The 14,667-nt window shown below is 36.2% G+C and overlaps 1 protein-coding gene across 1 annotated transcript in view; it reads left to right on the top strand.

Moving 5' to 3' along the window:
* TRPM6 (transient receptor potential cation channel subfamily M member 6) overlaps positions 1–14,667 on the top strand; it is a 121,538-nt gene that overhangs the window by 36,631 nt on the left and 70,240 nt on the right. Inside the window, 9 exon segments of the mRNA XM_033123710.1 lie at positions 1,063–1,234; positions 4,421–4,589; positions 5,655–5,778; positions 7,866–7,938; positions 8,065–8,107; positions 8,109–8,163; positions 10,635–10,769; positions 11,804–11,857; positions 13,761–13,901. Coding sequence (XP_032979601.1) covers positions 1,063–1,234; positions 4,421–4,589; positions 5,655–5,778; positions 7,866–7,938; positions 8,065–8,107; positions 8,109–8,163; positions 10,635–10,769; positions 11,804–11,857; positions 13,761–13,901 — 966 coding nt within the window.

Raw genomic sequence — 14,667 nt, 5'->3', positions numbered from 1 at the left:
TGCATTTTCAAGCATGGTTTTTATATTTTGAAAGGCCTTTTATATTGTAATTCAGTTTACTAACATTTTTGTCATGCATGCTGCATTTCCTCCTTTAATATTATATAATTTATGATCATTTTTCCATAAATAAAAAATATGTATTAAATATACCAAGGATTTTCTTTTTTGATTTTTGGCCTCAGTGTCATGTTTAGGAATTATAAAGGAAACTTTTAAGGAATATAACTTTTAAGGAATAATGTTTGTAAAGCTTAAAATGCTTTTTACGTCCATTATTTCTTTTAAGCCCCACAACAACCCTCTGATGTAGGGATTATTATCATCTTCATTTATACATGAAGAAAATCAGCCTGAGAAAGGAGCCTGAGTAAGTAGAAGAATGTGGACTTAAATTTGGGCTCTGACTCCAGATCCTGTCCTGTCATCTCTAAAAACAAATAAGAATTGGAACAGCTTAAGGAAGACTCAGTAAATGTTAATAAAGATGTGGATGTTTTATGTAGAATGAATCGCCCTTTGATTGCTGTTTACTCTTCATTTCATGTGAAATACTAGAAAAAATTCAGTGTCAAAATATTCTGGAATAGACCTACTAAAGGCATATTTTCTGTACAGTGATGTTTTGAGTACTGATGCCGATCCTTGAACTGTTAAAAAACATCTGAAGTCAGGTAACTATCAAAATTGAAAATAAATATTTAGAACCATTTTAGCAATGTGGTAGTGCTGTGATACCCAAGCATATGGTCAGTGGACTTATCTTGCTGAGACATGGAGTGTGCGAGTGTCGTTGAACTTGTGTTGCTGAGTCTCATGAGCAGAACTGCATAATAGTCACGCATTGTAGGACCACATATCGGTCCGTAGAAAATGGAAAATTGAAAAAAACACAAGTTGATCCTTCACCACAGATAGCTTGAGAAGCACTGCTCTTGGTAGCAAGTTGTGCTTTCTAATCTCAACAAGAAACTCTGTAGTGCATAGAGATAGGCCTTTGGAGCAGTTGAGCCAAGGGAAGGATCTGAAAATCTGACCCTCCCTGTCCTTGCTGTCTTACAGGTGGTGTGCCTATACCAGACTCTGGGCAACCCCCTCAGCAAGCTCACCACACTCAACAGCATGCATTCCCACTTCATCCTGTCTGATGACGGAACTGTGGGCAAGTATGGAAATGAGATGAAGCTCAGGAGGAACCTGGAAAAGTACCTGTCTCTGCAGAAAATACATAGCCGTGAGTACCACGGGGCTTCAGCCAACGGGTCCTGGCTGGGGACCTGCTGTGGAGCTAGGTGCTCCATTATTATCAGTACAGAGTGGAAAGGTCCAAGGCAGCCCTGGCCTGAAATGAATGTGTGTGAACTTACAATCAGAAGAAAACAGGGTGTGAGTTGGTACAGATCCGTGGGTGACAGTTGGGAGAGAGGAACAGTATAGACAAGGGGACAGTATAAATAGGGACGGTTTTGTGGAAGAGTGGAGACTTTAGCAGAGCCTCCAGGAGTCCTTAGGGCTGGATAAAGGGAGGGAGAGTGGAGGGAAGTATCAGTGCGGGACTGGGAATGGCTAAAGAGCAATCAGGAGACTGGCCTGATCTCACTATCAAAACTAACCATTGTTAATTTTATTACATTCATACTTTCAGAAGTTTTCTAGACAGAATGGCTAAAGAGCAATCAGGAGACTGGGCCTGATCTCACTATCAAAACTAACCATTGTTAATTTTATTACATTCATACTTTCAGAAGTTTTCTAGACATACAAAGAGCAGCATTTTAAAAATGAGCACTGGTATCATAATATCCATACTTCTTTGATAGTCTTCCCCCAAACATAGATGGTATTTCCACATCAATAAGCCTAATTTAGCACATTTTTCTTTTTTAATTTTTATTTATTTTAAGTGTGTTTTTCCAGGACCCTCAGCTCCGAATCAAGTAGTTATTTCAATCTACTTGTGGAGGGCGCAGCTCACAGTGTCCTATGTGGGGATTGAATTGACAACCTTGTTAAGAGCACTGTGCTCTAACCAACTGAGCCAACTGGCCGCCCTAATTTAGCACATTTTAATGGTTACATAATATTTCATTATATAGGATTAAGAGATTCTCTTATAAAATTTGTTTTAATCCATTTCAATAATTCAATGATTAATGAAACACACATCTAACTGTTCTTCTGTACTTTTATGCTTTAACATACCATTGTATCCATTTCATTTAGCTTTTATAAGACTGTATTATTAGAGGACTCCTATGACTATCAGTATATTGTATGGAGGAAGAAACTTTCCTTTCCCCTTCAAGTTCTTTAGGCTGGTCTAATAATTAAACCTCAATGAGATAGATTAATAAGAGAACATAACCACATTTAATTATATACGTACATTTGGGAACCCCATGTACATGAGAGAGTCGGAGACCCCACATACATGAGAGGTTCAGGGACAGAAAGTTCCAATGAGTTATATAATGTTCTGAGCTAAGGCTTCATGTAAGTTCCTTTGGGGCTTCAGAGGGGAGGAAGGTCACTGCAGGATGATAAGAAGAGGACGTGTTCACTAATCAGTAGTTGGTCCTCCTCTACAGATAGGTCATAAAAAGTTATCTCAAGTGATAACTCTTATTATGTGCAAGGCTCCTCACTTAAATTCTTCTAGGTAGTTGTGGGTAGGTGGGGCAGATGTTTCTCTTGACCCCACAGTGACTCTGTTGCCTTAGCTCAAAATAATCCTCATACCACCGAGGTCCAGCTTGCGGTGACTTGTTCTGAATCCCTACACTTTCTTAGGTTCACTTTTTAGTGATAGGGGGAAAATAATGAGGTGGAGGTGTATGGAAAAAGAAATTAGAATGACAGAGCAATTAAATGGACGGAAGAAAGTTTGCAGATGCCTGCTAACAGGCCCAACCCGAACATTTGCAGGTTACGTACAAGGGTACATATGGAAGTCCACATACTATATGACCAAATACTTTAAACCCTTACATCCAACTAGGAAATTGTATACTGTTCTATCCTTTTACCTTTGCGCATATAGATTGAAGGCCAGGTTTGAGTTTAGAATCTTGGATTGAGGGAGTACTGAGCCAGAATGTGGGGTGAGACAGAGCCAGCACCTTGGCCCTGGTCTACAGCCCACTCTCTACTTCTCTTCCTGACCTTGGTTCAATCCCATCATGCCATGGGCCTCATACACATGTGGTCACCTGGACACACCAGCCTATATTTTCAAACTCTCCACCTTACGCCTACCCTGTTTGCCTTTTGCTTTGACAAGGATATCTGTGGGGAGGACATATCTTGGACAGAGGCCCAGGCAGTCCCTGGTAGCAGGAATTTGGGGGTCTGTGGGCACTCTAATAAGTAGACGAGTGGGCACAGACTTTCCTCAGACATTGGCCCTGCAGACTTTTCACTGTGAGAGGAGGAACATGGGTAGGAGAAGGCCCTGTAAAACATGTGGCCCAGAATAAAGCTCTGGTTTGAGTGTGGTATTGCCTACCAATTTTTCTTCTTTTGAAAAGTAAATAAAATAAAATATTGATTTAAATAGTATCAATACATGTGTGGTATAAAAGTTAATCAAATAAGTAATCTATAGAATAAACAAAGATCTCTTTTCAAAATGCACTCAAATCCCCAAATTCTCCCTCCCTTCTCTCTGCTATTAATAGTTTGATGTATATCCTTCCAGAGTTTTCTGTAGGTACAGAGAGAGAGCTCTATCTATCTATCTATCTATCTATCTATCTATCTATCTATCATCTATCTATATCTATGTATATGGTTCAGAAATATAAACAGGATCATACTATATAAATCATCCTGTAACTCTTTTTCATTTAATACCTTTTAAAAAGAATGACCCTACAGTATTGTTTTTTGTCTTCCTTACTTTAATGAAAGAATATATATGGTCATGATAAGAAATTCAACAACTGAAAAATGAAATAATTGAAATGTAAAAGTTCTTGAGAGTTACTCATCCCATCTTGTTTTTAGAAATAACCACTATTAACAGTTGATCGAATTGGCGAAAGGTTAATCTTTTTTGGAGATGAGGGATACATACATTGGGATTCCTTATATCATTCTGTTTTCTTTGAGATAGGTTTGAAATTTTTCACAATGAAAAGTTAAAATTTCTTGAAGACTGCTTTTGTAAAAAAATTACTGAAAGCCTTAGCTGTTTTTTAACTTGAGAAATTTTGAAGACGTCTCATCATATTTATGCTAATTTTATTTAAAGTCTAAGCTTCTGGCTTGGTCTTGAACTACACAAGCCTGAGAGAAGAGCTAGAGAAAGTAATGAATATATATGTGGTGATTGAAACACTTGTGTCTGGAAATCAAAATGGCTGATTGGCTGAGATAGGGTTGCTTTGTAACAGTTTGGTATTGTTTGTCATCTGAATAGGCTCAAGACAAGGTGTGCCCATGGTGGGACTGGTGGTGGAAGGAGGTCCCAATGTCATCCTCTGGGTGTGGGAGACTGTGAAAGACAAACATCCAGTGGTGGTGTGTGAAGGCACTGGAAGAGCTGCTGACCTTCTGGCCTTCACCCACAAACACTTAGCAGATCAAGGGTGAGTCATTGACTCTTCAGTTTTGAAACTGTGGTGACCATTTATTCCTCCATTTTAGTTCTTTAAGCTCTGCTTTTATTTGGGCTGGATATCTTTGGAGGACAGAGGTAGAAACTGGAATTCACTTTCAATGATTTTTATATTTATTAATCAATATCAAAAAGTGCTCCAATAATGCAAGTTGCTACTTTCTTAGCAGAAGAATGGCATGCATTTATAAGGGATGCTTGAACCTTGTCTGAGCTTTGGGGAAAAACATTTGCAGGGAGAGTGAGGGAGGAGATGCTCCTGCAACTGGCCACTATAGCTGAAAAAATTCTTCAATGAGTGAGGAAACCAGTGTTGGCTACAGGTCACCTTCAGGTTCATTCACCATTAGTAAAAATAGCAGAAATTGGGAAGTCGACATCCTGGCATTTATATAGCATATGTTGTGCTTATTTGAGATTTTAATTTTCACCTTTTCTTATTCTTCCAATTTCAAAAGCATGATATTTCTACTGTGTAAGTAAATATAGTGCTAATCAATTAAAATATCGACCCCACTAATTTACTCAATAAACATTTACTGCTTATAACTGCTCTCTGACAACTCTTTCCTTACAGTTTCTTTCCCATTTCAGCCTTTAGTTCTCTACTCCCACCCTTTATCCCCTTCCTTATCCTTTCACACCTCTCCTTTGGTCAAAGTCATCCTCGATGAGTGGCTCTTAAATCTTTTGGGGTTTCAGATCCTTTTGAGGATATGATGCCCTTAATTTCTGGGCATGGACAGCCGCCTGAAAACCTATCACTTTGAGAAACTTGCCCCAGTGTCCAGTCATTCCAGGATTATGGCAGATCATTCTATTCTTGCTGTCAAATTCAGACTTCTGGTGCCGCTTCTTGTTCATTTTCCTTCTTGCTCCATTTTCTTCTTGCTCATTTTTTTTTTTCCTTTGCAAAACTGTCCATAAAAACCTTCTCAGTTAGGGAGAGCAGATAGTTGGTTTTCTTTTACTGACATTGTTGGCTTGTTCCCTTCTCTGTATTGTGTCAAGTCATGACCATTTCTCTCTCTCCCAGGGCCCTTCATCCTCAAGTGAAGGAAGAGATCATCTGCATGATTCAGAAAACTTTCAACTTCAGTCTTAAACAGTCCAAGCACCTTTTTCAAATTCTAATGGAGTGTATGGTACACAAGGATTTTGTGAGTATGATGAAGTGATGATTCAACCGACTTAAAAAATGTTAATTTTCAACAATTGTACTATTTATTTTCACACTTTTTTCGGTATAGAATTTTTTCATTTTTAGCTTTGTATATAACTCTACAGAACTTGGCCTTTAGTTCAGTAACTTGGCTTCTTACCTCCCTTCCACCCTTTTCTAATTCCCAGTTGTACCTCGGAAAAAGCACTTAGTATAGCAGTAGTGCATAAAAGTGATTGAGTTTAGTGAAAATTACACATAAATATTTTCAAAGGTTAAAGAAAGAGCTCCATGTCTCAAGTGAACGCAAGTCTGTTGGGTTAGATGACTGCATCATGGCATCCTGCATAAATCCTACAGATCACTAGAAATGTGCTGGCAATGGGAAATGTGAGAATAGGGTGTTATGGGCTATGAACATAGTATAGATTCAGGAAAAGATTTCAGTGATTTAGGGTAATGTGATCAAAATTTTGTCAATGACTTGGATGATATGAAGCTGACAATTATAGTAAATATGCAGATATTTCATGATTCATAGTGATCTCTCCAGAATTTGAAGGCTGGACCAAATTATAAAAGATTTTGATAATATTTTGGTAATCACCTGGCCTCAAAAAACCAATTGAATAAGTTCAGCCTAGACAAAGTGTGGCAAAACACATGTGAAAAACCCTTTGGGATTTTAGTTGACCTAATAACAACAAAAATAACAACCATGTCTACAATTAGCGGTGTGTTTTGTTTTGTTTTGTTTTTGTTTTTTTAAATTCCTTCCCCCTTTTCACCCAGCAGTGTGCTTCCAAATATATATTTTTTACCTGAAGTAGTCTCACGAATGATTTCAATATGGCAGTGATTATTTCCTTTTCAGAGATAATGAAGCTGAAGTCAAGAAAATTTAAGTGATTTACTCAGTTTCATGCAGTTATGAAATGTTAGAACTGAACCTTGAGCTCAGATTCGAAATCTTATACATGGTCTACTACATTTTATATTTCCCACAATGATCAGTAAGTTAAGAAAAGGACATGTTAAAGAGATTGTCCTTATATTTGCCTCTTCCTATCATCAGGAGAGTTACTAATAAGCTGTGTAATGATCAAGAGGGAACTAGAGAAGGCAGCTAAGGGTTTGCACATTACAGGAATTAGGTTCTCAGTTCCTGTACTATTGAAGGTGGATTTTTATTGATGCACATACAAGGGCTGTTAGTGGAGGGAACCCATGTGTGAATTGTAGAAGCAGGGTTTTGCTATCTTTGTGGGAACTTAGAGATTAGGGTCCTTCTCATTTTGTGGGTGAGGAACCTGAGATTCAGTGGCCATAAGGGATCTACCCAAGGCTAACTAGTTAGTGGGATGTCTGGGGCTAGAATTTGCCAGTCTAGGCTCCTTTTTGTTGAACAGCTCCCTCTATTATATAAAATATACTTTCATTTGGAAAGACTGAGATACATTCATTAATAGCAGGGGACCTTTTATAATCATAAGTAATGTCCTTATTTGTCTTAAAAAATCAGCTTCATTTTTTTAAATAAAAAAGTTTGATGCATTGGACACTTTGACATTGTGATGACAGTCTGTGCTGTCTATTCTTCTTGCTCACTGAGTGCGTTATAATTGCCTCACTTATTTATGACAAATCCTTGAGGATACATTTCTCATTAAAAAGCGACAGTCTTAGTTTCTAAGGTTAGGGGAACAGAAGGATCTCATTTGGCAACTCCTTCAAAATGAGGAATGATTGTCTTTACATGAGGAGTTCATACTGAGTTTCTTTCCATTATAGCATGTGCGTAGTACATTAATGTAGCCATGTTCTTTCATATATGTTTCTTCTGCGATACATGGAATTTTTTTAGGTAATTTTCTCCCCTTGTATGCCCACAACTCTCCATTACCCTACTAAATTTTTTTTTCTTCAATAACTGAAAAACAAAAAATTTTTAACTTTGTCATTTTTGATGTTAATGAAGTTTGTTTTCCTCAATTCATGAGCTCGAGGGAATTTTTTGTGGGTACTCTTGAAAGCCTTTCTTTGCTAGTGCCCCAAATGTATGGCTTTTGTTTTCAACTGTTATAGATTACCATATTTGAGACTGACTCTGAGGAGCTGCAAGACCTTGATTTAGCCATCCTAACAGCTTTGCTGAAAGGTGAGTGTCTGAATAGGGTTACAACTGCTTCCCACTTCCTCTTGTCACATTCCAGTGACATTTTGTGTATATTTATATGTTGATGTTTTAAGTAAATTATATGATCATTCCTTTCTTTTACCCTAGGCACAAATTTATCAGCATCTGAACAATTAAATCTGGCAATGCTTGGACAGAATGGACATTGCCAAGAAACATATCCTAATACACGGACAACATTGGAAGGTATAATGAAACGAAGTTATTTGGAAAAAAAGTATTTTTTGTGTTGGTTTGTTAGGGATGGGCAAAAGAGAAAGTTGGAGGAGAGATACATTGGATTGGGAGGGGTGTGGGGTACCATCTCTGCAGCCGGGTACCCAGGGATCTCAAAGACATTTCTCTCATATACTTTGACTGAAAACATTTTTTCCCCTCTGGCTCTGCAGCCCAATTGAAGCTAACAAAGGAAATTGGGGGAAAGACAGAATGGAAAGCTTTTTCTTTTTTTTGAATGGACAGATTTTTTTTATATTGTTGTTTGAAACTTAAAGTTTATCTTATTTTTTGCATTAAAATGTAATAAATGCTCATAATAAAAATTAGTGAAAATTGAAAAAACAGAGAGAAGAAAGGTTATCTATAGTGATAATGATAATTACTATTAACTTTTCATTTTTAAAAATTACAGTTGTGACCACACCACAGGTGTATTATTTTGGGGTCAAACTAATACATGCACATTGTTTAAAACATCAAATAGTACTAAAAGGCTACTTAAAAAACAGTAGTTCTTTGCTCTGTTAATCCCAAGAGCCAAGTACTTGCGACAATTTTTTTTTTGACTGTTCTGGAATTTATAAATCTCTATATTTCTAAAAATAAGTCATAGTGCCGTTTTCTGAATCATCAGTTTTAGAGACCTTTCAACATTTCTGTCGGTAGTCCTCACTGCTGTAATCTGGGCTGGTTGCGTGCTATTCCTGGTGCTGGACTGTCGTCCTGCATCATTTTAGGGATTTCCTCCTGTGTAAGAGTGCCTGTTTTCTGTGTTCCCTGTATTCCTCTTTCTTGGTTTACTTCTTTATTTTGATGGTGTGCATCCTTCAGTAATTTCCTGAGAAAGGTAGGATGGGAGGTAAAAATTTTGAGGATTTACGTGTTTGAATATGTTTTAAGATTGGAAGTAATTTCTCTTAGAGAATTTTGAATGTTTAGCTTCCAGAACCCAGCATTCCTGCTGAGAAGTAAAAATCTTTCTGTTTTCTGATCCTTTGTTTGTGACCATCCCCTCCCCCCCACCACCCAGAAGTTTAAAATAATCTTTCCTTTATGGAGTGTTCTGAGATTCAGAGTTGTTTTGAGTCTTTATATCCATTATGCTAGACACATGCTTTCAATTTGGCAATCATGTGTTTCCATTCTGGGGAACTTCCTCCCTTGTTTTTTCTGTTCTCTTTCTGGAATATCCCTTTACTGAAATGTTGGACCATAGATCCCTCCTCTAATCTTATCTTATTCCTGTTATCTTCTATATCGTTTCTTTGGTGGATTTCCTCAACTTTAATTTTCATGCCTTGCAGGTAGCTTTTTGTTTCTGGTAGTATACTATTAATTTCTGCAAGCAAATTTATTCTTTGATTGTCTTTTTTTGTTGTTGTTGTTGTTTTAAAATAGCATCCTGAATACAAATATATTCCTTTATTTTTGAGAATATTAATGATAATTCTTTTGAAATTTTCTTCTTCCTGCATTGTCTGATACCTCCTAGTTGCTGTTTTGTGGCTATTTGTTCTGGACTTTTTGTTTAAGTATGGAGAATAGAAAGCACATTGGAAGTTCTGAACTTGTAGGTGTGAGCTTCACAGTGGAGTGATCTACCTGCCATTTGTTGGGGAATCTGAGATGTCAGCATATTTATGTCTTTTCTCTTATACAAATCGTAATACCAGAAAAGAATCCTCCAATCTCTGCCGCAAGGTAAAAGCCTTGTTGCTAGTGTTATGGGAGTTAGATGGGAGAAGATGATTGGAAAGGTCCCAACGTTAGGAATTCAGCATGTGTGCTTTTATTTCATCCTGATACTGCCAGAATTCTGTGTCATAGATTTATTTGGTTTTTGACTTTTTCCAGTTTCAGTTTCTGGGGACTTGCACTTTCTGGCTTTCTGGAGTCTGCTACGTCAATTACCACTTGACTACCTGCTTTCCAACTTCCAAAATGTTGCACTCTTGACTTCCTTATTCTTGAGGATTCATTTCTTTTAAAAAAAATAAAATCCCTTTACTATATAGTTTTAATGGAGTTTTAGGCAAGAGTAAAAGTAGGTAAGTTTGTTTAATTTGCCATTTATACCCAGAAGCCAGGTGTAGTTTAAATGGAAACATGCCAAGTTACCAAAAAGAAAAGAAAAGAAAGAAAAAGAAGCATTGGATTTTTATTAGAAATGCATTAAACCTGTACATTAGTTTGGGAAGGATTGAAATATTTACAATAGTCAATCTTCCCAAGCAAGAACAAATTTATTCAAGATGTCCTTTATGTCTTCAAGTTCACTTTTTGTTATTTCTTCACTCAGGTCGCGAACATTTCTTAGTAAGATTTTTATTTTATATTTATTGTGTCTGTGTGGTTTTGAATTCAAATACACATAATACTTTAATTATTTCTGTTTTCTTAATTGACCCTGTATCTTTGGTTTATTTTACCCTCTGAAGCCAGGCTCACTGGAACAAGCAATGTACGATGCTTTAGTGATGGATCGGGTAGATTTTGTGAAGCTCTTAATAGAATATGGAGTGAACCTCCATCGCTTTCTTACCATCTCTCGACTGGAAGAGCTCTATAATACAGTGAGTACTGAAACATTTTATCAGTCACCTTTACCTTAAGATTTAGCTTGAATGTTCAAGGCTTCTTGAATGTTCGTGTACAAAGATAGCTTATAGAGAGACAGATTTTTCAACCAAAGGAGAAACATTCTTACCAATTCCATTTTATCGTATGGACATTTTTGTATTTCCCATTATTAATTACACAGAATAGAAGTGTAAAGTAACTTAAGAAAATATTGTAGTAAGATCATAATTAATGCCACAGATGTAAATGAGAACACATTAGTATTATTGAGTTATTGAAAGTATCTTAACCTAAGGCTTAAACCACTGTTAAATTCTGTTCCTGAAATGTTCCTATGACAACCCTTTATGGAAACTAGACTGGCTTAGTCATTTAAAAAACACCAATTGCTTAAGCCACGTACCCTTCTTGAAATGTCCTTCTTTGTCCTTTTGAATTGTAGCCTTTCTTCAAAGCCCTGTTCAAGTCCTGTCTTCTTGAATACTTCGGTTCACAGTGATCTCTCCTTACAAATTATTTGCAACTCTTTTGAGCACATCCATCTTCATATTGTTGGTTATTTTTTTTTTATATAAGTACCCACTCTCTTCTATTACACTGTAGAAACTCTGCAAAGAAAGTACTTATGATCTTCATTGACTCCCTCAGAAGCTTGATTGAACATAATAAGTGTTCGATAAATATTTGTTGATGTAATTGTGTGTGGAATTCGTAATTGTGTGATTTATATATGATAAAGGATAGTTATAAATTAGTTAAAATTTATTTCTGCCTCTTATGACAAGTTAATTAAATCCTCACTATCTACCTATAGATATCTTGCTTTTAAAAGTATTTCAATCTAATTACATCTTCTCTTGAGGAACACCTTCCCTGCAATTAATTTGGCTTAAGCTTCATTACTAAAGATGTTGAAAAAAAAATTTAATATTATGGATTATTTATGCATTCTGAAATAAAGTCTTTCTCCCCAAGCACATGGTAATTAAAAGGTAATTAAAATTCTTCCTTTTATTCTTTATTACAGAAACAAGGACCTACTAATATGCTCTTGCATCATCTAGTCCGAGATGTAAAACAGGTAACCTAATTATGAAGGTGTGCAAATGTCTTTGTGTATTGCCTTAACTTTGTGATGGAGGTGTCACCAGATTTGCTTTGTAAAATGTAGATTTGGACGTCTTGGTGAATGACCTATGCTCTTTATCAGTGACGGAACAATTTCATCACCGAACTGCACTTTTGTATTTTTGTCCTTTAATTCGCTTTGTGTTCTTAGAGATTCGATCCACCAAGTTAGTGACATTAGCTAGGAATTGTTTTTTCTCTTATAAAATATGAATTAGAGACATACAAAACTTCTAATCAGAACTTTGGCTCAACATGATACAACAGTATTGCCAATGATGATAATGATACCTGTTGAAAATAAAGACATTTCCTAGTTCTGTTCTCTTTATTGGAGAACTAATATGGATCTCCATTATTTTTGTTATTATTGCTTTCACTATTAGTGATGGCTGGGGACTCTCACTTCTTCTGTGCGTCTAAGCATTGTGCTAGGGAACCAGGATGAATCCCATTGCTGTGTACACTTCCTCATATTTTGGTCGTTGTATTCTCATTGCATCTTGAGTTAAGTCATACTTAAAATAATCTGTCCCATTACTGACCAAAACTTCCCAACTTTAATGGATTTTTATGCCTCAATCCCTTCTCTTTTAATTACCAAGAACTTTTATTCATATCCACAGTAAACTGGGAGTGCCTTTTATTTGTCACCATGATTAAAATCCATCCATAGCACCTTTTTTTAATAGTTCTTCCTTCATTTTTCAGAAGTCTGGTACCTTGATGAAGTGAGTGTGGGCTTTCTTGGTTATGTTGACTTGGTAGGAGAGCCAGAGTGACATTTAGAAGAAGACATTTAGCTGGCAAATTAGCAGTAAGCCCAAGTCTCCATGATGATGTGCATTTAGTTTGCATTGACTTGTTCTAGATCAAAATGATTTTCCTTATAGTATATCCTTAAACTCTAATTCTGTCACAGTAAACTGAGGAATAAGGAATGAAATAGGTTAAATATGCTCATAACTAGCAGCAAATAAGCATAATTTTTGGTGTTCCTGTTAAACAGTAAATTATGAATGTGAAAAAGAAATGAAATCATTTACATATACATATGTGTATCACCTTATTTCTTGTTCAAAGCTTTTGAACATTATTCATAATCTGTTCCTTTCAGAGATCTTGTTCAGCACTGTGTATGTCTTTAAAAATGTCCTGTGAATTGCAGTTCAGAACTAACAGTTTTGAAGAGGTAGTAAGGTGGGCTTTAAGGGGTCAAAATAATTTTCATTTAGATTAAGATCCATGTACTTGAATGTCTGCTGCTCAGCTCTCCTACCAACCTTGGCGTAGCGTCATGTTTTAATGCCTCATTTTGTTCTGCCATTCCGTGTTCCTTATCTGTATTTGTTCTACTTCCATATTCTTGTTTTGAGTATGACATGGTCAACACAATGCAATGTGTTATAAACATTTTAATAAAGAGAGAAGCTGAAGGTTTAACCCAATGTTAATTTTGGATCACACACATTCAGTATACCTTTCAGTAATTTTACTTCTGTTTATAGTAGTTATGTCATTTCCAGTTAAAAACCATCTTTTATACCAAATTTAAATGTATTTTATTGTAAAGTGTATGTATGCATGAGAGAGAGAAGAAAAAGAGAATGAATGAGCAGATATGAGCAGACATTCAATGTCTATGAAACTAAAACTATGTTAAGGCTAAGTATCCATCCCCATTTGAAAAAGCAGATCGTATCAATAGCTGGTCATATTATTTGATCAGTTTGTAAAGAGATTGAAAAGTATGAATACATGTCTTTGCAGTTGATTTGGTTATGTTCTAATGTCATGGCAAAAGAGAGAGAAAAAGAGAACTGAAAGTTACAATTGATTACATGTTTTTGTTTCAGCATACCTTTCTGTCAGGCTACAGAATAACACTGATTGATATTGGATTGGTAGTAGAATACCTCATTGGTGGAGCGTATCGCAGCAGCTACACTAGAAAAAGTTTCAGAGCCTTCTACAGCAGCCTCTACAGAAAACAGAAGGTAGCACAATTGAAAAGTACCCTAATAAAATTAAGAAGTAGTGTAAATAATACTTTAAAAAAATGGCTTGGGAAGTTCAGATGGGATTGGTTCTAAAATGGACATTCTGTTTATTGACATCTATTCAGTATCTGCTATATGTAAGGTCCTGTGCTAGGTGCTGGCTTACTGGCCGGGAGTTTAGAAACTTGTAGCGGAAACATATTTATGAATAACTGGCAATAATACAAAACATCATATAATATGTGCTATATTTACACAGAATTAATGTGAGAAAAGTTAGAGGCGAGATGATGAGTTCTTTCCTTTTCTTTCTTTCTCTTTTGAAAATACAGAAGTCTAAAGCTTAATAGGATCAGATCTATAAACTCATAGTAGTTCATAGTCTGAAGATGACGCACTTTGGATAACTGTGTAGGGATTGTATGGGAAGATGTATGCAGAGTGTACTTAAAAATACATATAGTATGTATTTATTTTCCCACATAGTTTTGAAAAATCTAGGAATGTAAAATTAGACTGGTTAGGTGATAGCAGAGAAAACATTGCTTGTTTCTTAAAATTTCCCTTACAAAACAGTAAGCTAAAGGGATTAGTTCTTATTAGAGGATAATGGAAGTGTTAGAAACGGTAGTTTTGGGCATTTTGGCTTGATAGAAGAGCAGGACAACGGAAGGCACAGCACTGTGGACATCAGGGTATATTTTTGCAGTGACAAGGAGATCTCTGTCACTGGAGAAGTGCCAAAAAGTTGTGAAAGGATAAG

This window comes from Rhinolophus ferrumequinum, chromosome 12, assembly GCF_004115265.2.
Source record: "Rhinolophus ferrumequinum isolate MPI-CBG mRhiFer1 chromosome 12, mRhiFer1_v1.p, whole genome shotgun sequence".
NCBI classification, from domain to species: domain Eukaryota; kingdom Metazoa; phylum Chordata; class Mammalia; order Chiroptera; family Rhinolophidae; genus Rhinolophus; species Rhinolophus ferrumequinum.
The sequence above is the reverse complement of the archived record's forward strand: the minus strand, read 5'-3'. Positions and strand labels throughout refer to the sequence as shown.